Source organism: Cinclus cinclus, chromosome 5 (assembly GCF_963662255.1).
Source record: "Cinclus cinclus chromosome 5, bCinCin1.1, whole genome shotgun sequence".
In the NCBI taxonomy this organism is placed as follows: Eukaryota; Metazoa; Chordata; class Aves; order Passeriformes; family Cinclidae; genus Cinclus; species Cinclus cinclus.
The window spans coordinates 50,659,976-50,684,109 of record NC_085050.1 but is presented as its reverse complement, the minus strand read 5'-3'; the positions used below and the strand labels follow the sequence as shown (position 1 = coordinate 50,684,109).

General features: G+C 36.8%; 1 protein-coding gene across 3 annotated transcripts in view; it reads right to left on the bottom strand.

Moving 5' to 3' along the window:
* Positions 1-24,134, bottom strand: part of TBCK (TBC1 domain containing kinase) — an 80,845-nt gene that overhangs the window by 4,186 nt on the left and 52,525 nt on the right. For all 3 annotated transcript variants that reach the window (XM_062493797.1, XM_062493798.1, XM_062493799.1), the window contains 3 exons: positions 22,476-22,651; positions 10,365-10,540; positions 7,299-7,458 (listed from right to left, as the gene is read on the bottom strand). In XM_062493797.1, coding sequence (XP_062349781.1) covers positions 7,299-7,458; positions 10,365-10,540; positions 22,476-22,651 — 512 coding nt within the window. The remainder of the gene's footprint in view (positions 1-7,298; positions 7,459-10,364; positions 10,541-22,475; positions 22,652-24,134) is intronic.

Sequence of the window (24,134 nt, the reverse complement as noted above, 5' to 3'; positions counted from 1 at the left end):
TGAACTTCCAAACTGAAATTCTTCTTGCTGTTTTTCACAGCAAATATTACATATGAATGGATAAGTTAGAAACTTGTTTAATGACTACTACATGATGACTTTGCTGAAAACTGTAGAAAAACAGTTGCTCTATTAACTAATGCATCCATCAATTCCACATAAAACTTGCTTCTTGGGGAGCATAACTGAGCCAGAAAGTTGAAATTTGCATTTGAAAGTAGTCGGTTAAGACTCTTCATGCAGATACAAAAAGTCAGGCTTTCAAAGACAGACAAGATCACAGCAAATTCATACCAAAATTTAGGCAAATATTAAACATTTTATCTTGCCTTGGTGATGCTCATGCTGTCAATATAAACAGCACAATAGGACTGCTCCTTTAAGCATCTTAATGATCTGCACATTGGACAATTTATCAAAATGTTTTTACTACCCTGCTCCAAGCAGGAAAATAACAGCTTGCAAGTGCTGCATGTCTTATGCCAGGCATGTCACGTTTTCAGACTGTCTACAGCACGGAGTGCAAGAACACAACAGCTTGAGCAGCCTCATTCCCAGCACCCTTCGGGCCAGCCACGAATATGTACACATTATTCACTTTCTCAGACATCCTTGTGACAGGCTGTAATTAAAGGGCATGCTGGGAGGGAAGGAAGAGTAACATACTGTACTAGAATACCAAAAATGATTGCTGTGACAAGTGTTACCATGGTATAAATATTAACAGCATACTCTGAAAGAGTCAGAAGGAAATAGAAGTTGGAGGAGAAGTCTCAACCAAATTTTGTAGGATTCATTCATTTCCACAAGATTATTTCTAGGTTTCACTTGTAAATGCATGCTACACAAACCTCTCAGGAACTGCAGTCTATTTTGCTGTGTGATTTCAGTCCAAGAGCTCACCTACACCTCTTTGAAGGTTCAACAGTCAAAGTGATCAGTCTGCACCTTTTTAAACAACACTCCATATTCCACAACACAGATCCTGTATACAAGATTATTTTTAGTCAGCTGCTTCTTATATTAAAGGATTCTAGATAAATAAAACAACACTTTAACACCATGGAAAAGATAGGAACCTAAAACCTACCATATAAACAAAACAGTGCCTAGTTGTTGGTTCTAGTATTACCATAAATTGAATGGAAGTTAAAAAAAAAAACACACAGAAAGGACAATTTGGTTCAAACACATACTAGGGGGTGGGAGGGGTGGAACACTGAACTAGCTGCTCTAAAAAGATCAAAGGAAAATTCTCTATATGTAGACCTGGCCAAAAGGGAACACTTTCCATTCCATCAGTACAAAAACACAGCGAAAACAACTTAGAGGACTTACATGCAAAGGTTTGAAAATAAGCCTAAACAAACAGGTATTCAATAGCTGGTTTCAGAATAAGTTTTACTGAGAATGAAAGTAAGAGTAAACACTCATATTTTTTCAAGTGATAAATTTCAAACACCTGTATTTTAAATTTTCCACCTAGAAATTATATACACTAAAAAAAAACACCCAGCTGAAAGTGAGCACTTGAAAATTAAAGTCAGTGGCAGATATTTAGCTGTTGTAACACATCTAATTTATACTGAGGAAAATAAACGCAGTGCACGCATTGTAGATGAATGGAATGTAAAATGAAAATACAGAAGGAAAACTTTTTTTTTCACTCAACAGAAAATAAAAGAAGCTATTAGGGAACAGAAATATGTAGTTTTGAAAAGAGGAATAACAGCTGGCTTGGATATAAAAAAAAGGAAGTATGAATCTTTGTGAAAGATTCTACTTTCCTCCCCCCAGGTCTATGGGTTGCCCTAGATCTTGAAAAATGGTAAAAGAAGTACTTGATAATGAAAAACATTTATTTGTGATTTATAGCACTTCTTCCTAACACAACCCAAACTGCAAGTTTTGTTCCAGTTTCTACTCAAACCCTTCTGCAGCAGTCAGTCAGCCAGTCCATCCATCCTATTCAAAGGCTGGTTCACTCACAGTTCAGAAAAAGCAAAACAACATTGCTCCAGACAAGCAGCATGGCTATTGTATTTGCCAAATTCACCAGCACCATTCTGGTTGGTATATCCTTACACATGGTCCTGAACTATTCAATACTATCTCTATTTCAGTTATCACTATTTCAGATTCTCTGAACTGAAATACCAGGAAATGCAAAACTCTCTCAGAGCTGAGAAACAGCCCCAAAGTGAAAATTTTACATGATAACGCAGTAGCCCTAAACAACATGGATACAACCTAATCCATGCAAGCTCCATCAAGGACAAGAGTATTCTTTCACAGGTGCAGTCCACAAAGACTATAACCACAGCCAGTGCAGATGTCTGGAGAAACTCTGGAGCCTGACAGCACCACTGCAAGATTTAGGCTCATCATTCTCCCACAGTTCCTGTCCTCAGAGATTTCCCAGATGATTGAAAAGAGTTGACATCCTGCTTGCCAGCATCTCTCTGGCTTATTTTCATAGGTAAAGCCAAGGACTCCATGATTCCTCAGTCCAGAAGTATCCAAACCTCTGTGTAGAAAGGCAGACAGACAGGCCAAACAACTCCTACATCAAATAATAACAAGAATTTCCAATGACTGCTACCATTGGTCTCAGTAAAACATTAAAAAACAGAACCTATTTTGGAGTTCTAGAATTAGCCTGTTTTCCTTGGCACTTTGTTCAGAGGAAAATGAACACTCAAACTCTGCTCCTAAGATCTTGCATTTTTTCGCTTCCTCTTTCATACCTGGCTGGAACAGTGAGAGATTTAGGTCATCACTGCTGTACCTGAGGCATTCAGGGCACACTAACCAAAGCCAGGGTCAGGGGCAGAGTTACAACAGCACAACACAAATCCTGGCTGGCAGCCCAAGTGTCTCTCTCGGGCTGTGTGGAGAGCATGTACTGGCACAGAAGACTGCAGCCCTGCTTTCTCTCCATGAAGGAAAGCATGCATACATTACATGTTACAATAATAAAAAGGGCTAAATTTATGGAATAAAATAATGAAGACTTAACCATGTATCGGGGAGAGGTCAAGCAGAAGGATTGCTGCTGATTAACTAAAATGTTTCAAACTTTCCAAAATACAAGCTTAATCTCCTCATTAAAAGCAACAAAGGAGGCTCTGATGATTGCAGTAGACTTTGAGTCTTAAAGCAGATAACAGGTCCTGAACAAAACAAACATGAAAGAGCCATTCTGGGAACTGTAAGGGGCCTCTCCATCCCTGCAAAGAGAAGAGTTTTCATTGCATTTGTTCAGTCACTTTTCTGCAGAAACTATTTACATGGAAACTGAGTCTAAAAGATGTGTAGTGGAAACATCTCCAGAAGTTTATCGCCTAATTTCTGTTTACTTGCACTCCAGAAATTTCATTGGCCCTTTCCAAATAATTATATTTGTCTTTAGAAGCACTTTTCCTTTAGTATTCTATGCAATACCTAATCTTCAGATCACTCTAGGAAGCTTCGTAGGTGTCCATTTGTGGTTTTAAGAAAAGTTTATAACTGAAGAAATAATGCAAAGACTTGCTTCTTTGGCAAGGGCCTTTAAAAAGCCAGGGGGAAGATGACAATAAAATCACAAAAATTCAGTAGCAATCAGACACTTTAACCTATGTGTCTCAGTCTTCATATAAGAAAAAATGCATTTTTGACAGTGTGCTGGGAGAAAGAAAATGCTAATTGCTATTTTCATACAGAAAAAAATCCTTTTTCCAAGCTAAGAATATGTTATACAAAAATAATTTTAAATTTGACCCCCTCCCTCTTGTCTTGAAAATGGTCAGAAAGACCTAATGGAAAAATCAGAACTTATCTTTGTTTTGGAGATAATTAATGTATTTTATCTATTAGCTATTGCAATGCAATAAGAATGACTGCTTTGCTTCAGTAAGTTATAGAGGTTGTCTAGACAATATATTTATAGCAGCATAACTTATCTAGACAAAAAGTAATCGATGTAACAATTAGAATTTACAATTTAGAATTTATTTCCCAGCTATAAAGACAGATGATTTTTAAGCTTTAACTTACAGCTTATCTGTCTTCTTCCAAGCAAAACATAAATAAGTTGCTAATTATTAGACAGATCAAAGTGTCCTGTGTATTTTATTGTTATAGCATTTAGCTGTCAATAAAGCACATAGAAAAAAACCACTGGGGGAAACACATTTACTAAACAACCATGTGACAGAAGTAGAAGTGTGCCACTTTCAAAATTAAATTGCTAGAGAATGATTTAGTGTCAGGTAAGGTATTTCTCCTGTTCTAAATTCAGTCAACACTGCAGTAATACAGACAAAAGTTTGAAATGGAAACAGATAATGGCTAAGCACCTGAAAGCTGACTGAAGGAGGGAAGAAGATGTAATGTCACCCTTTCATAAAAAGACCCAGAATAATCCCTGTCCTACATATGCATAACTATAATCCACCTATTTACTTGCTGTATCTCTGATTTTGAAACTGACAAAAATCAGGAGACACGCTATTTATCCTAGCCCAAAAAAGAAGCTACAGTTGAACACTTATTGCCCATTTAATTATTATATTCCCAACTGGAATGATTATATGTGCATAATAGAATTTACAAGGTGCTTATCTGACTATGCTGCTTATCTGTCTATGGGAAAGAGGAATTCAACTCATTTAGGAGTTGCTGCCATTTAACATATCCAAAAGTTAAATATCAAAATAGAATCGGATTGATGAATAAATTATCCAAAATAATGCCCGTAATGTGGAGCTTTCCTGCTGTTTTCAGAGACAAACAGATATCTGCTCAGTTAACAAGCGCCCAGAAAAACCTAGAAGAAAGGCTGGCACCAAGTGAGAAGCAGCCTAAAGGAAGGAATATTCTCCAGAGGAGTGTGAGCCAAACACATATAATACCTCTTTTTCAATATAAAACCTCTTTTCAACCTTTATGCTGCTAATAGTGCAATCAGTAAGGCCCTTGTACATTAGCCAATAAATTAATTTAACTTTTAGGGTTTTAGCATCAATGCCTTACCACACAGAATTACCCTGTTTTAATTTGGTACTAAGGAAATGTTCATCTGGAGCCACAGCTGTCAGATCCAGCGGCACTATGAGACACTGCTGGCTTCCTTTTGCTCTTGCTAGAATAGTGTTGTGGTGAAGTTTTCAGTTTTCCCTCTCACATCTCATACTCTATACACATTTTCTTTCCAATTTAATTTTATCATATGGCACTTAATCAAATGCAAAAAAATAAAAACAGAAATGAAGCGCAAAAGGTCTTTTTCTACAGGTCTGTTCAGTATACTTCACTTCGCTTTTAAAATTATTTTTAAGGGCTGCCAAGTAGGCTGTTTATATGAAGCACAATTGGAAGATTCAATCTTCTAATTATAAACAACCCCATAACAATTAATGCTTTTCCCACTTACCCCTTCCTCTCAGACCTACATAAATTTAACCTAAACATATAACAGTGCCAATCTCCAATTTTTTAGTGGAGTAAGCATCAGTGAACACTATTTAAAACTTCTCCCTTATGGCAGAAGGTACGATTTCTGGCTCATCCCATTTCACCTGGAAATACATACCTCTGTTTAGAAAATACACAGTTCAAGTTGAGCATCCTATAACATGGACAAAAATTGGTTTTGTTTCCATGCATTCACTTTTTGTTTTTTTCCTATGACTGGACTACCTAGCAAAATTGAAAAGGTAGTAACTACTGCACTTGTCAAGCCTTGAACTACATGTCTTGGGTGTGAAGAGTGGCAGACAGTTCTATGCAGAGTAAAATTGAAACCAGCCTTAAAAAATTATCCACAAAAGAAAAGGTTTAATCTACACAGTAAAATTGAGGCTGGTTTTATATGTACTTTAAGGGTGTGATAGAGGTGGTGAGTCCCAACCAGTATTTAGGCTTTAGTATTGAATTAATTTGTGGTCAAACTGGCCAATCCAGTATTTTGTTGCTATTTAAAGCTCAAAACTCTTCAGTTAGGATTTCAAGAATGCCAAGAGCAAATCAAGAGGCAAAGCAGCATTTTTTCTTTATGGAAAGCTATAATATTGACAATTCTGGGTCAACATTGTCTCGGCTGCAGAAAATCTGGGTTTAGAGGATAAGACACCACCTCCCATGTGAATGAAGTACTTGCACTTACTAAGCACACTACAAGATTTCTTTAGCTGCACAGCAATGGAAACATTTCATGTTCATTTCAAAAATTTTGAAACACTAAAAAAATATGAACTTACCTGGATTCACACACAAACCTAGATACTCATTACTGAAACTATGTCAGAGATAGTTTACAGTCTCTTTCATGCCATCTCTGTTACTATTTAAGAAACCTGATACCTATCACAAGTTAATTTTCTAAACAATGAAATGCAGGTTAATAAAAGGGATTTCTCCATCTTCTTACAACACCCTACAGGTATTAACTGAACATCATTTGTTGCGAAGATGCTTCTGCTGTTTCTGACATGAAGACCTTTTAATGATTCCCAGCCCTCCTTGTCATATTAGGGTTAGAGTTCACATTCTTTGTGTAAACAGGTTTAAGAAATGGGTGAACTAAAGGTAAACCATAATTAAGAGGGTGTCTGAAAAAAAAGTAACTTTCCTTCACCTGAGAGAATTATAGTGGAAGAAATATTTATGCACTTTCACTTGTTACTCTGTCAATTCTCAACACCATCAAATATTTAATTATAGAAAGGAACAGGCAAGTTTGAATATTCTTCCTGTCTAGCTAAAGGCACTGAAAATAAATATATCATACAAAAGTTACCAGTAAGGATCACTCTCCTCTTCACTAAGCACAACTGCAGGAACAAGTGATTCTAAAAAACTGGGCAATATATTGTTTCCTACCAGTAGAAATATGAATATTATCTTATTTCCTTTCCACTTCATAACGTATCTGTCCCCATCCAGCTCACCTTATGTGTTCTTCCTAACTCCGCAAAAAATAAATGCAAGCCAATTATGAAAGTTTTTACTGATACACATTAGAACACATTGTGTCACTTCTCTGACACAACAATAAAGACTTTAAAGCTGAAGAAGATAATATTAAGCAATTTCATTTCAAAACATCAACCTTCTCAGATGCAGACCACCTGAAGGGAAAAGTTTTTTTCTAGAAGCAGAAATGAGCAACAACAAAAACACCAGCCCAAAATCTGTCACCATACACAAAATCCTAATCTAAATTTTCCAGACTCTAGCTTCTTTTACTACTGCCATATGCATGCTATGGATGTATCTCTTAAGGATAAAAACATACATTACAGCAATATACTTACAGCAGCTGCATTCTTCACCACATTTCCTACAATCACCACAACTCTTCCTTTAAAGCTCTGCAGTGTGGCAGTTGCTGGGCACAGGATGAGATCCCCTTCTGCAGTAAATGCTGATGTAAAAGGGACATTGATGCTGCCAGAAATATGGCCACGGTTAAAGCTTAGGAGGATCAGTTAAGGAGATCTGAAAGGCAGAGAAACCTGTGGTACATGAATAACTGTAGTATGAACCAGCTCTTCATCCTGGCTGCCATGATACACCACCACTGGTCTTTTGTGATACAGTATTTTGACAAACTTCATTTACTGTTTACTCATATGGAGAAAAACCTTCTGACACTACATATGAAAGCAAGAGAGCTTGCTGAGCAAGACAGTGCACGGCACTGTAGAAAATTATTTGCTAAATTAAATATTTAGTGCTAAAGAGCCACTATCCCCAGTATACCTAATTTTGTGGACTTCAATTCTAGTCTGTTAAGAGGAGCCAAATACCAATAAGCAGCTGGAGCACCTCTTCTAGAGGCATTTTATGCAAAAATAATGAAGTACTTAAAATGAGAACCAAAACTAAACAGGGATTATCAGGAAATGTCCTCAAACTTCCTGTCAACCCCACAAGTCCTCTACTATTTTGATCCAAATTGAAATTCTAATGTTTATGACCTCAGATTCCCAGACAATGAGCACCACATATATTATCTGTAGTCCAACTAAAAGCTAGTATGTAATGGGTACTGAAAAGCAAACAAACTCTGAGATATCATAGTTAGCTGCCCTTCACTTTCAGAGGATGATCATACAATGGGATTTTATAAATAAATATTGAATGTAAAGGTCTCTTCAGTAAAAATTAAGTTGGGCTACTACTACCTAGTTTTTTATGAATTTGAAAACACACCATGGCCTTTAAAAATCTCTGAATTATTTTCATAGACTGTACACACATGCCTGGAACATTCCCCTTCCCCAGCTATAAGCTAAAACAGCTTTGAAGAGGTGGGAAACAGCAAAGTTCTGCAAAAATATACACAATGTCAAATCCTGAGATTAGCCACTCTATTACTGTACTTGCAGAAAGCTAGGTAAATTTATAATTAAATCCCAGAATCCTATTAAATAAAGCAGGTGCCTTAAATGGGGGTAAGATTTCACTGACTTAGAGTAATCATAGCATTAATTTCTCATTATTTATGTAATGATTTTAGTTTTATGATCATCACTGTCATAGTGTGAGAAAAGCATGGCTATATAAAAACATTTGAAAGAACAAAAGACAATCATGCACCATTCATTAATGTTGTCAGTTTGTTTCTATTTTGAATGAGAAAATTATACCCCTCTTTCACTCCTCTGTGCCAATTCCATTTCCCCAAACCCATTTATAACCACATAACTCCCACTGCTATTGATCAGGTTCTGAAATGATCATCATTTAGACAGAAAATAACTTTGGACAAATTTAGTTACTTAAACTACTGAGTACACTTAGAGAAACATGAGCTAGTCTTTAAAAACAGTTCTAATTGCTAAGACAATTAACAAAAAGGCCAGGATTTTGTGCTACGGACTGAGAGACCATAAATTTGCAGCTATAACTTTCAACACATGAATGGAAAGCTTCCAATAATCTGCTAAAATGCTTAATGAAATAAGCCTTAGAAGAATTGCTGGCCAACTGAAACAGTGCTTTGTGTGTAACAGCTTTTCATTCAAAAGCCTTCTGTTAGAACTCTGTCTTCTGGGAAAGAGGGCTGCTAGCTCTTGGTCTTGCAACATGAGATTCATTACAAAACAATCCCTCAGCTTTCATGTGGGTCATATTATGAAATATGAAGCATGTCTCATACTTGTTGGAAGTCCCCTCATGCTTTTTCTCACAGCACTAAGAAAACAAAGTGAAAGCACAGTTTAGCATGACAGACATACATGGTGAAAAAGACTAAAACCAAAATATAGAAAATGATCATATTTTTGAAACACCTCACAGTGGTCTGTCACATTTTAAAAAACACACCACAGAAACATAACAGTCTGATCCTATCTTAGTTTGTTGAAATTTTGTGACAAACACAAAGCAGGTTTCCTTATGAATGAACGGGACACTGATCACAGTATTCTTATGGTTTCTCCTGTATATACACAGCTGCTGACAGCTTGATAACTTTCTACATACCAGATATTTTCTTCTGCAAATGATATACTAATGACTACATTTAAGGGCAATTTTAGTACCAGGCTTCCTTTTTAATGGGACTTCCTACCTGTTAATACCATATGGGTGTTACGGTATCAGTCCATGTATTATTTAAAGGGCAGCACATTTTAGTCTACTATAAATTTCAAACATACCAAAACATCTTCAAGAAGGACTACCCCTTCCCAAATGAAAACAATCCCAGTCCTGCAGCTATACTATTTCAGGAAAAAAAAACAAAACAACCACAAAGAATTAAAAAGATACTCCTTAGGCAAAGAACTGCACACTTGAAAAGGAACACATAAGATGTAGACAGGGTAGTGACCCTGGTAAAAAATATAGCTCCAAAATACCTGTAAGTCTTTTTTTATTATCAGCTACTAGAGGACTTAAGTTAGGATGGCTACATGGTTGCATTACCTGACATAGCTAGAAGGCACTCAGTAGGACTCAATTTTCCACTGAGGGATTGGCAAAGCATATGAGCTATCAACTCTTCTCTATCTCCCTTCCATTTAATTGGAAAGCCTCACACCTTTTCTTTTGCTTATATTAAATGGGGAAGGTCTGCCAACAACACCTGTTATAAAGAAAAATGCAGCATTAAAGCACTTGTGCTACTCATACAAAGAAATTTCACTAAACCCACAACTTAAAACGGGAAGGGAAAATGCATTAGTTCTCTGCTCTGCAAACCACACCTCTCCATGCAGAAAGGCCTCTCCCACTTGACCTTCAGCTCCTCCACTCCACCTCTACCAGATGCCTCTTTCCACAATGTGCCACTGGAACACATCAGTCTGCAGACATGAAGTAATTGACACAGGCAGGATTTAGCAAAGCCCGCACTCAGACTTGAAGGATACTCTTCGCTGTTACGGATGTCCACCACCAGAAGCTTTGGCTTGCTAGGCTTTGTTTTCTTTACAGGTGTTTTGGAATGACTAGGTCCTGTCAACTCACACAAGTCAATCAGATCTTCTGCTGAAATTCTTGGGGACACCTCTGCCTTCAGGTCATCCAACTTGATGGAGTCCCTAGACTTTAAAAGAAAAAAAAAATCAATATTAGAAGTGAAAGAATTAGAGAAAAGGGGTTTTTCTAAACTTACGCTTATTTTAAAAACTTCAAGTGTAACAACCTAGTTAGATGGAAAGACTATCTTTTTCTTATAACTATGGACTAGTCAGAGTTCAACTATCCACACATGAAAGTTAAAGAGCAGTGTCAAATACCTGACAACTACAGCTCTATCTTCTGTTAGAAGTTGTTAAAATAGAAAAATTGTTTGACGATTCATGCAAATTATTTTAGCTTGTGATTTGTTAAGGAATTATTCACTGTGGCTGATGGGTTCACAACATCCACAGAACATTTCTTGGAATCAGAAATTAAGTAAATTGGCTAGAAAACACTCTCTGAAAAGACAAACTGAAAGGGCTCATGATTGCAGCAGAAAAGATGGCTAGCAACTGGCAGCTTGCCACAGAAACTTCAGGGATGTCTCTGAAAGATACACAGCAATCTAAACACCAGTTAATACCCCAGTCCAAAGACCAACCACAAATCAGGACATCAGAAAATATAAGATTTATATTATATCTAGGAATACAGTATATTTTTTTCATAATCCGGAAAATGTGTCCTTAGTTTTGTGGGATGGGAAACTTATATATTAAATTTAAAAACTGATTTTGAGGAATGCAACAGATTATGACACAACACACAACACCACACCCCTGGTAGTACTCAAGCAACTGCATAGTAACACCTGAAATTATTTTTCATAACAGAACATTCATTTTGAATAATCTCTCACAAGTATTAGAATTTCTATGCTCCACATTCTTAAAGAGTATCACAGTAACAATTTTTCTGCTTCTAAAAAATATTCGACTTCTATTATCTTGTTTTGGATTGCAGTAATCACACCAATACATTATTTGCTTATAGCCCATGATTCAAGAGAACAGGAGTAGCACTCTGAAGGAACTGGAGGCATTACTAATTGTTATTAGTTCAAAAGACTCTTGTTAGGCTTATCTTTTATTTTGGTTTTTAAATATAGTGGTTTCTCATTTAACCTGAGGACTATTCCAAATTAAGGGAATATGCTAGACAAAACAGAGAGACACAGACATTGTTTTTCTGAGTTATGTCCCAGAAAAGGCTTCTTAAAAGACAGTTCAGCACTTAGAAATACCTCTACTGTAAAGCCAACTATCCAAAAGCTTTCAAAATTACAAACAAAATCAATAATTCTACTTCAGGGAATACTACCTCACTGAATTGCCTTTTCCATTGTATATAATAACATTGAAAACAGAAGTTACAAATTGCCAGTCTCAACACTCTCCTTCCAAGCTCAGAAAAAAATAGTCAAGATGCTTTATAATCAGAAAAATACATAATTTCTGCATAATGTATGATTTGTTTTAACAGAATAGTCAATACTAAAGGGAGACCTGTATCCATAGAAAAACCAGCGTGACAGGGCACAGCCAATTCCCAGCTGAATAGCTGAATTTTCCCAGGAGGAGTCCAAGGAAATGAACTGCATTAAAAGGGAGGAAGAAAAAAGTCAAGCTCTTCTCACAAACTTCAGACTTGCCAAAGAAATACAGCAGTCCCATGTCTAGGGGATTCACAGACACATTTGTGAGATCCAAGAAAGACAGTAATGTAGAAAAATACCGATTACATAAATACACACGTAGCTGACACAGCTTAATTTGCCTGATGACAAACTGGCAGACATCCCTATGCTCTCCTCAGACAACAGCTGCTACCTCAGGAGCATGTTTGAGCAGCAACACCAAGGATGGAAGGGAAGGAAGACTGCTGCAAAGAGTTCAGTCCTTGAAGCAGGTTCACATGATTACAGGTAACAATAAACACTGAGATAATGAAGTCAGTGAAATTGGCTCAGAAAGCCCAAATTAAGTCTTCTGGAGAAACCTTTACATTATGTTGGATTCCAATTACAAAACCACTTCCTACCTTCATTTATACAACTCTCTTCTATTCAATTGTCCCATTCAGTTAATGGGATGAATGCCTCAGGAAAAAATGAAACCTTCAGAAGAAAGTATGAAGTTTTCAGCAGAAAACAAACCAACCAAAATTCACTTAAACTGATATAAAAGCATTTTCTCTTTATCTAAAAAGTTTTTTAGAGGTACACACTATCTGTCCTGCTAACAGGTTTTAATAACCAGGACAAGCATTCTTTCCCTTTAACTGGGTTGAAATTAAGGAGAAATACATTCAGCTATGAATTTTACAACCATCTTTGCTTTGACCTACTATGTCCTTAATGGTAGATTCAGAGATACAATATCTCCATATAGATTTTGAACAAAACTGAAGCTTCTCAAAAGACTTGCTGGAAATACAATTGATTCAGCAATTCTTTCCCTAACAACTTATTTTATCAGACTAAATTATTTCCTTCAAATTGCAGAGTGAAATATATGCATGTGCTTATAAGATAATTTTACTAATTACCAAAAAAAAAAATACTAGATCTGCTGTATGTGGTAACAATTATATTTCATCTCAGGAATTTTCTCACAGAAATTTTCTAATGAACTGTTGGTCTGGACAAACTAAACATGGCTAACATCAAGCTGCTGATCCTTCTACCCCATCCTCACAACCACCATCCACCTACAGATACCTTGTAATTGCAAGAAACTACTACAGAAACTGGACTTGAGTTGAGACAGCTCTTCAAACTGTCACATCCACTGAACACACAAATCTTGCAGATTCTTCTGAACCTTTATCACCTTTCCTACTCCTCTACACAACACAACAGTGTTTCAGCTGCTGTCTATCACCTCAGTGCCTACTCTCTTTACCTCAGCATGAACAAATAAGAAGAGATGTACAAGATACAGGCTGACATTTTAGACAGGAGTCTTCACATTTGTCAGGACTATTTGCTGGAGAGTCAGGATGGTGGAGAGGGCGGAAGAGTACAGCTTGCAAAATGAAAATGGAGCAAACTTGAATAGGAAATGGAGAGAGAGAAGGAGCACAAGGAAGGTAGACACCATTGTCTTGACTAGGAAATATGAGAAGCAGAGTATGATGGCTACAGAGGAGTGAATCTAAGTCTAAGAATCAGTTTGCTAGAGAGGTTGTGTAGGGAACACTGGCGCTCAAGTGCTGAAAGCTTGTAGAAAAGAGTTCTTAAAATCTGGAATTTTGGCTGTTCCTCCTTTATAAACAGTCACAATTGAACATCAAAAAACATTGAAGCCTTTTTGTATGACACTTTGCTAGTAGTTGTAATAAAAATGGTGGGGAGGGGGTCTGGAGAACTTAAACCATTATCTTATAAGCTTTTTAAAAATGTTTTTGTAGTCTTATTTCTGTGTACATGCATTTCAGAAATAGGTTTGCAAAATACAGAATGGCATCTTTCATGAAACATGTTCCTTCATGAAGGACCTTGATAGTTTGAATAGAGTATTTTACTTAAACCCCATATTTTAATTATACTGACTTCCAGACAGAAGTGCCTAGTATAGCAAATAAACTGCACAAAGATTTGCCAGCTTCAAAGACAAAGGGGAGAAACCTTGCATCTACTCAGCTAAAACTATCCTTTCCATGGATAGAAAGTTCCTTTATAACTTCTATGTTTATCAGATTTGATATGTTTATCAAATTTCTGTTAAATGTGGGTTCAGCAGAACTAAAGGTCCTTGGCTATTTCCTCAAAAACCAAAAAAAAGGTGCAAATCTTCACTTCTTCATTTAATAGCCATTATGAAATGCTTCTAAGAGATTACAGGCTAATGGGAAAAGAGATAGGAGCTGTGATCGTACCAGTGTATCAGCCTCGTGTTTTGGAATGCTTTAATCTTTCTGAAACTTGACTTCCAAATTAAGAATGGTTAAGCAGCTTTAATTCCTAATATTTAAAAAAACCTTAATGCCTATTTCTTCTTATTAAGAGCAGTAATGCATATGGATTAGCAATTCCCAGGCCTATTTGAAAATTAATGGGGTGAGAAGAATAAATTATTTGAAAGTAAAGCATGTAGGATATTGTCAGAGAAACTTCTGGACAACAAGGAGACCAGAGACTTCAGTTCAAGTACTCTTTCTGCTATTGTCATCCTGCTGATTTAAGCAGTCTTCCCTGACAAACAGTTGCTTATATCTAAATAGTCAAAAGCAGGATTCATGCTTGTAATTAGAATATGCTAAAGTAAGTTTCTCTTCACAGGAAATCAGATGAAGTGACTTAAGCAGTAAGCTCAGTGTCTTAGCACTTGTGCTTAGACTTGTGCATACATGGATGTGTGAAAATGTGTCTTTCTAATAATTTTTATGTTTCCTAAGTAATGAGAGCAAGTATATGAGTATGCTCTGTATGTGAACAGTTCTCAATTTCAGTATTGTTTCTTACACAATCATTAAAACTGTAACTAGACTTTTAACTACCTTCTGGCACTGTGCTTTAAGTAGAGCTTTTGTCTTTTTAAAGAAAGAGTGTTGGTTTTTTTAGAAAGTATGTACCATGTCTACCTTGGAAAAGAGTAAATAAACCACTGCAGGAAGATAGATGAAAGGAAGAAACAAGCCTTTTATAAATGTGATGAGCTTTTAAGATTTTTTAAGCTTTTCCCAGTGGTTATCCTGGCTTGCTTTCTTTTTTTTTTTTTTTAAATTTGTCTGGTTTGTACTCCATACAGAGTATTACTAGTGTGTGAGTTTTAAGGTTGTGAAATAATCATTATGCTCCCTTCATTGTTTAAAACAACAACAACAAAAAAATTGCAGATGATAAATTCAACAGGCTATTGCAAGTAGCTGTCCTGAGATGTGCCTACCTGCCACTTAATGTAGCTGAAATCAAAATCTCATTTACATACTACACCCTGTTCATGACTTGTTGGATATTTGTAAATAATTACTAAGAGACTATCAGTGCCATAAACTTTTTCTGAGTGCAGCTAACCTAACTTAAAGGATTTGGTTTACAGTGAACCCTCTTCCTTCCTTCACCTACTTTTCCTTCTTCTGGTTCTTCACAGCTGGAAAGCAATGCCTGCAATGTCATAGTATAGTCTAAAGAGGGAACTGAAGCAAATAGTCCTGACAAATGTGAAGATTCCTGTCTAAAATGTCAGCCTGTATCTTGTACATCTCCTCTTATTTGTCCATGCTGAGGTAAAGAGAGTAGGCACTGAGGTGACAGACAATACTGTAAGCTGTTTCTGCTTTTCACATAAATCTTTCATTTCTGCACAATTCCACCCATTCTAGAGACCTGGGCCCAAGCTTTGTTGCAGTTTTTGAAAATCATCATCAACAGAAACACTTATTCCCATAAGCCTAAAATATATTCATTCATATTTGCAGGATGGGCTCCATGACTAAACTTTGGTCCAGACTCAACTTTACAGCCAGTATGGATTCTTTCTTCTAGATGCTGTCACACACATTTGATAATCAGATTTTCCATTCCTAATAATGTCAGAAGAGAATATATATATATTCACAGAGCTGTAATGCTTTTACTAGTAGATTAAGATGGTGTTGACACCATCACACAGGCCACCAGACAATTTGTACAAGGCTATGATCTGCAAGAAGACAGTGACAGTAAGACAGCTGCATCCAAAAAGTTCTCTATCCTCCAACTGCACTTCCTAAGTTAGATCATGATGACACTGCATCCTGACTCAACGGAGAAAATACACAGCACCTAGCCTGGCCTGAGGTGCACTAAGAAAGGCGTGTGAGGAATCCTAAATTCAAGACTAGCCTAAGGCAGGCTCCTAGAGAGATGTATGCTGAGAAAACATATAAGGTAAGACAGAAGACCAAGGAGTAGAGGGAAAAGGCACCTTAGGCTGACATAATACACTCTGTCACCACATCATGAAAATTGGGTTAATAACACAGTAACACAGCACTGTGCTCTAAGACTTAAATTTCACAGCAGCAGTGTATGGCACACACAGGAGTTGCTGCAAGCTGGAATTAAGAGTTGCTGTGACTGGCAGGAGGTAGCTACAGCTGTGTACCTGGGCATGTTTGTGTGAGAGACAAACCATTAAGATCCTTCAGCCTACTTCTCCAAAACTTGACTTCAAAAATTTCTCCCAAACCCCATAGCTTCTAATGCTACAAGCACACAAATAAAAAATGTAACACCAAGTGGATAATTCCTCACTGCAGCATCTAATTGCGCTTATCAGAAGCCAAATGAAGCATTAAGCTATTTAGATCTGTGCTGGTCCTAAAGCATGTTTTAACACACTCAGTGGGTTATTCTGACTGTTACTTCTCTCCTAAAGCAGATTTACATAACACTGCACTGCTCTTTTGTTTTCCCTTTTTTCAGATGCAGGCCACTATTTTTCAAATAAAATATGGATTGTTTAACAAGGTATGAAATAAAACTGTCAATAAGGGAACTTTAGTTTGGTTCTGGTTGCCAAAAAGACTTATTTCCACTATAGCACTCCCTCACAAATATAAACTGAGTCAGTCACAAAATACATGAAAACAAACCAAATAACAACAACTGTGTCTTCAGTCAGCCAGCCAGACTGCAAATCAGGACCACTAGAGCCTTAAAAATTACTAAAATATGGAGGTGTGTAATTATTTCCTAATATTCTCCTTGAATCTGATTTTAAAACAATTTCCAATTTGGGAAAAAAAATAAAAATAACATTCCTACAAGATGCAGAGAGAATGAACCGGCTAGATTTTTTTTTTTTTAATAATTAATTTTACTGGTACAATTACCCATTCCCCCTCTGCACATTTGTTAATCAGTCATGGAATCCCAATTGTGGGAGGTCTAAAAGGTCAAATACACCCACCTTTCAACTTCAAAGTGGGTATAATCACAAAGGCTTGTGAGGAAGGACAAGTGGACAATCAGTGAATCCAGAACCTGAGCCAAACTCCGGCTGCAGCAGAGTGCTCTGTCTGCTCCAACTGCCCCATTAACATTCAAAGCAGATGAGCACATCCCATGGAGACCTGAAAACCAAGTCTGTCCAAAACAAGCTTACAATCCTTAAATATGTTCTAGAGTGCATGTCTCACAAACTATTACAGTCTCATATCAATAGTATTTAGATCATTACAAACATTACAAACATACTCTTTAAATTCTGTCTCAACTAAGCAGTACATGTGTTTCAATGAGTTTACATTCAATTTAAATAAATGCAATTTGTCTTACAACTTAAAAAAACACCCACAACATTCATTAGAAACTTTTAAATTAACATTTAACATTAAATATTTCCTGGGCATTATATTTTGTATTTTATCCAATGGTAATTCAATACTATGGTAATTCAACCCTGGTAATTCAATACCTCATCTTCTACCAGAAAAAGTCCTAAAACTACAGAAAATACATAAAGATTTTTAAAATGAGTCAGAGTAGACAAGGTGCTAAATAAGGCCTCCTTTAAATAATCTAATATGCAGAACCAAAGTTCTGGAATCAACGGTTTCCCTACACTCCCCACTTCCTGGTAGCTAGCTGCCTGGCTTATGAGTATCAAAAAAACTCTGAAAAGCTAACCAATAAAAAGTGAACGTTTTGAAGTTTGCAACAATTCCTAAAGTATTTGCCATAATGTCATGTGCTTATGACATGCCTAATTAAAGAGATTTGTATATTCACTCACAAGAGAGTGACATAAAAAGTGCATTTTAACCAACTCATCTAAAAAATGACAACCTCAGCTTCTCACTAAAGCTGCTGGCAGCTACAATCAGAAAAACACAAGCATCAAAGACAAATGTAGAATATATTAGAAGCATTAACTGAGATCCTGATCAGTTAATGCAGAAGCATTAACTGAGATCCTGATCAGTTAATGCTTTGCACAATTTGAACTGAAGACAAATTTGAGTAAGAGCTTTCTGTTAAGTATAAGAAGAATGGAAGAAGAACAAAACCAAGATCTATACAAAAACAGAAGACAAAAGAAAGCTGAAATGGGTCAAGGCAGTCAGAAGACCCTTTAGGCAGAAAATAAGTAACGGCCATTATGAACAGCATGAACATCACAGATATTTCTTAGCCTGTACACTGAAACAGAAGTGTTGGTATACACTACTGACCATGCTTCCTTCTGAAGAACAAATGATTTTACACACCAGTTATTTAATGGCTTAATATAAACCTAGCCAATATATTTTATATGGACAAATACTTCCTAGGTGCACACAGGAACTCAGAAGCAACTGAGTGCTGTTATATGACAAAGGCCTGAATTCCCAACTGTAGGAAGTCTATCACACAAAATATCCTTAATTATTTGAAAAGGAAAGTTATCATCAGGAAACTTTGCTCATGCTATTTCTGATAAAAACATGCTTTTCATATTTGTGCTGTTTGATCAAATCAATGAAGTCATGTTGCTGCTTAGGTATTTCTACTACTTCATCAAAAACAAAAAGCTGAACTGGACTTTTGGCATTTAAATCAGTGCAAGGATCAATAATCATCTGGTAGACTTTTCTCCAGTTGAATGCTTTCATTCCTCAACATCTCTCAGGAACTCCTACTCTTGAAAAGAGAACTGGGAGTAGAAAAACAAGGCAAAGCTGCATTTGGATCAGTCTCTGGATTTCTGTGAGTTCACCTGCCACACGTGAGCAGGTATTGATAGAGAAGCTGTCACACTTTCTCCTTTTTATTTAGAATTATGGAGGTAGCTGGAGAGAGTGTATGTCTACCATACATATAATAACGAAGACACAGATATAGCAGACAACTGTTATTTTACAGTGGTATTTGTCTCTGTGACTCCTGGACATTCAGGAAAAATAATTCAGGAATTTCCAGGGTATGAAAGTAAGTTTCAAGAAGAGTAAGAAGGAAAAAAAAAAAAATCAACCATGTACTGGTAATGAAAAGTTACAGACACAAAACTGAGTAGATTGTAGTGTAAATTCAGTACTGAATTCAAAAGGTTTTTGCTGTTATTTTTGTCGTTTTATCTTTCTCAAAATAAACAATGCAAACCCACTTAACACACACATTCATTCTCTCTGAAACTATTTCCTCCTTGAGATTTTATCTCAGTAGAAATACGATTACTGGCTGAAAGAGTAAAAGATTAAGCAAAACACAAGTCCAGGAGGAAAAAACAGAGCACCCAAGCCTATTTACAAAGTTGCAAATAGATGTCACTAAAATAAAAACTAAGCAATGCTAGTGATAAAAAGCAGTTTTGTTTTACTAACTGCTGATTTAGGGAGAAAAACGCATACCCAGAGGGGAAATACTTCTCCTGTTATTATTAACCAAAGCACAGTAACATGCAGATACACAGAAATATCTGAGTAGTCAATACAAAGCACTTAAGAAACAAACTGAAGCAGGGTAGATAGAAAATACAAATACAGAGGTAAGAGACAGCTGGTGTTTACAATTGAAAACACTAAACATTTAATGTTTCAAGAAGCCATAAATTGCCTTCAGAAGCAAACCCACAACTTTCTTCACAAAGAATTGTTTCATACTCTACTGACTTTCAAATACAGAGGTGACCCACAAATATAAAACCAGAAATAGAAATGTTGGGTAAAGTACTGTCCAAAGAATGACCAACTAAATAGGTAAGGAAACAAAGTTATTTTTTTAAGAGCTAAACTGCAGAGAAAGGACACAATGGTGTTTTAGAAAATCCATTGAAGGGTACTGTGTGTACTAAAGATTGAACTGAGATTTCACCCCTTTCAAGTAGATAAAAAGTTTCCCCATGGCAGCAAACACCAGTAGAGGACATGTTTGAAGAGAGAGATAGATAATTCCAGGATTAAGGTTAAAAAAACCCCAAACAAGCCACACCAGCTTTGTGTGTAAATAGCATAGTTCATCAATAATTTCAATTTCTTTTTTTATCAACATTGCTCTAATCTCTGAGAAGTATCATTTTATGAAGACAAACATCCAAAAATACAGAACTGGTCACAAGTGAGAGGTAGCTCATTATGCATTCACATTACACAGGGCTTTCCAAGACTGAATCATAACATACTTGACTTGTATCCATCTGTCTCAAAACCTGACACACAAAAATACAGGACATGAGAGCAAACAACACATTTACTGACTATAATGTAAGATATGAATAGTCTTTTTTTGTGTCCAAGAGATTAGCTTCCTCTTTACTTACATATTTCTGTATAGATACTGGAATCTATACAGCACTCTTTCATAAGATGAGCTAAAAAAACAAAATACAGCAATAACCAAAAGATCCAATATACCTGTGCTTCAAAAGATGTTAAACCGTCAGCTGCACTGCAGAAAGAGAAGGCAATAGAAGTTCTAGTATTTATCTCTTCTTTAATATACCAAAAACATTTGCTTAATTTCTTGGAACTTGTGGGATGGATGAGCCTAATTACTGGCTTTATAAATAAACATAACTTCTGGTATGAAAATATAAACACTGTCAAGAAAAAAACACTCAAAACATTTCTCAGGAAACAGAAGAATACTGAAAGAACCTTGCTTGATCTGAAATAATGATTTTTCTCTCTGTTACAAATACAAATCTTTTTACTATTTATTAGTTCAGTAGACCGGGCCTGCTTTCTGCTGTCTCCCCCTTTGCTATATCCAAGTCCTTTAACTCTTGCTTTTGCACATAAAGGCACAAGGAAATGCTTAGAAATCAGAAAACTTGGTTTTTTACTCTTCTGTAATAACATTCAAAAAACCTAGCACATGCACAAAATAATTTTCACTGGTAGCACTGTCAGACATCTGACCAGATTGCCAAGAGAGACTGAATACTTTCCTTGGAAGCTTTCTTGACCTGACAGATCAAAGCCCTGGGCAACCCCATCTGAATACAGTGTTAGACATGTTTTCTGCAGGAATTTGTACCAGATGAACTTAGGAGGTCCTATCTGAATTACTATATGAAAGCAGCCTTTGGCTCCTTCAGAAAGCCTCTCTACACATCTCTCAAGCAGCACAGCAGCAGTTCTGCTGGCTACAATTCCTGGATGACAACAACCAGTATTCCCCCGTAATCTCATTTTTTTTCCCCACTGCCTTTCTAGATCCACCTACTGTTTCCTAAATCCTGTAGGATCTTTCAAGTTTCCTTTTGTTCTTCATTTGCATGTCTGCACTTGCAGTCCTGGATTTGTAGCTAAGGCTTCCAGAAATGACAACAGAAATAAAATAAAAAACTAAAGTAAAAAAACAAGAAAATGACTGAATATCAAGCTCCAGTTTAAGGAGTAAAAACTAAAGATTCACTTGAATGACAACAACACTTCTGAGTTTCCTAGTAGTTAGGAAAAAACAAATGAAAATACTAAAACCTAATGCAATTCACCAAATAGATATAGCAGGTCTATATATGCTTCCCATATTATTGGAATGTGCTCACAAATGAAATGATTATAGGAGAATGTGGAAAGAAAAAAACCCTGACAAATCTAATTTTTAAGAGGCTAACTAGACTTATACTGTTGAGAGGTAGGAAAAGAATAATTTCAAATCACCAGTATTCAGAGAATGTAACTGACAAGAAAAAACAGCCATGAGATTCTATTAGAGAGACAGGAGAAAAATCTTTTTGCTAAACTGGGTATCTCTTTAATGCAGATACTCTTTTAGTTACTAGTTACTCTTTGCCAAGATAAACACAGGCATAACTCACCTACTAAACTCTGAGGGTAACTTGTGGCATACCCTTTACCTGACTGCCAAGATAGAAAAAGCAGCCAGAGCTGCCTGCATCACTTTCCTGTCGCCTATTTCTCACCGGCACACTGTTCTTTTTTACTGCTTTTCTCCGACGATAAAGCCCGTTCGCGGTTCCGCAGGCGAGCTGCGGACATCGGTGGGTTGTAACAGAACTGAAGGAGCAGGAGCTGGGAGAGACGGAGAGCCACGCCATCTGAATAATGTGATCGATTCCCCCCGCTCCGGCTCCCAGGCTGCTCACCAGGTCGCCCCGAGGAGCCTCCTGGTAGTCCGCAGACAGGCAGGACAGGGAGCTCCGCGCGCCGCTGCTCTCCGCCGCCTGCCGGGGCGGCTGCGCGTACTGCCTGTAGGTGGCGCTCTTCGGGCTCCAGCGGAACAGGTTGATGGACTCGCGAACACAGCGCTCGATATCAATCTCTGCAAGGCATCCAAAGGAAAAAAACAGGAATGCAACGGCAAAGCGTCAGCAAAGCCAACCGACACAGCTGTGACACTGCTAAATATACCTATACCCATCTGTATCTTTGTCCAGCTCTCTGTCCCTTGCTCATTTTCCCGTTTAAAAAGAAAAGCATTCAAGAGGGTTTTTTTTTTTTACTAAAAACTAGTAAAGATATTTAAAGAATTAATTTGATCTGTTACGGGGAAGTGTATCAGAACTTTAACCAACGCAAAGTCAGGACAATAATAGAAACCTAGTCATTGTAAAGTCTTTACAAGTCAAACTATTGACTATTCAATGTAAATTTGTGAAGTTCACCAAAGTAGATTTCATACAGTGTACAGACATCAGGATTTTTTGGATCAACCCTCTTTTTTGTTGCCAGTTAAATCCTACTAAGGCCTAGATTGAAAGCTTTCAGCTATTGAATTCTGCACAATCTGCCATTTTGACAATCCTCCATACATGTTATCTGTATGCTGGAAAACAAAGAGTTTTCAAAACTAATTTGTGCCTGATGAGAAAAATAATGGATTGCTTTAGAAATTGTAGAGAATTTTTAAACAAACAAACAAGCAAACAAACAATACAGTCCCAGATCCAACCAGATACTCCCAGAGAAACATCCTGGCTGAAAGAGTGAAGTGCCATTGTGATATTACTCAACTTGAAAGAAAAGCTGACACCTATCAAATGAGAAGCATCCTAAAATAAGACATGGTCAATTAAAAAGTAAGAAAGTACAATGAAATACATAGGCAAAAGAAAAAAAACTAAACCAATTGGAAATATTTTTTTTTTGCAACACTAAGCATCCTCAATGTATCTATCTTCTAACAAGATGTAAAATAAAAAACCATTTATTATTTTACCACTGCAAAAGGACTGGCTAGTTTTGCATCTCCTGTATGTAGCCTCATGAAGAGAAAAAAAGATCCTTGTTTGCATTTTATGACAGAACTGGTTTAGTGCAACAGACAAACAGCAGGGATATTGGCACTTCTTGTGTCTGTCTCAAGATCTTGTATGATTCATTACAACAGTGAAAATTTAGATTAAAGCATCAGCTTCTATGAAGAAAACAGAGGCATTGTGGCCAGGCTTTACCTGTATATCTCAAAAAGACTTGATGCACTGCCATCAATCACTCATTGCCAACAGTGGATTTGATGGCTTGCCATCAATCTGGGAGCTACTCCAGCAACCTCAGTCATTAGCAGGGTGGTGAGCAGAAGAAGCTGAAATTGAAGTTTGGGGCAGAATAATCTAGTTGGATGAGCTTACTGACTGTTTAAAATCTGGAAGATGTGATCTATTACTCTCCCATTCAAAAAGCTGTCTGTATGCAGGTAGGATACAATCTGCAGCAGACACTTTAATTTCATTGACGACAACATGCATATGTCTTGCTTCTAAAATTCTGAAAAGTCTAAGAGTAAAGCTGTGGCTTACCCAATT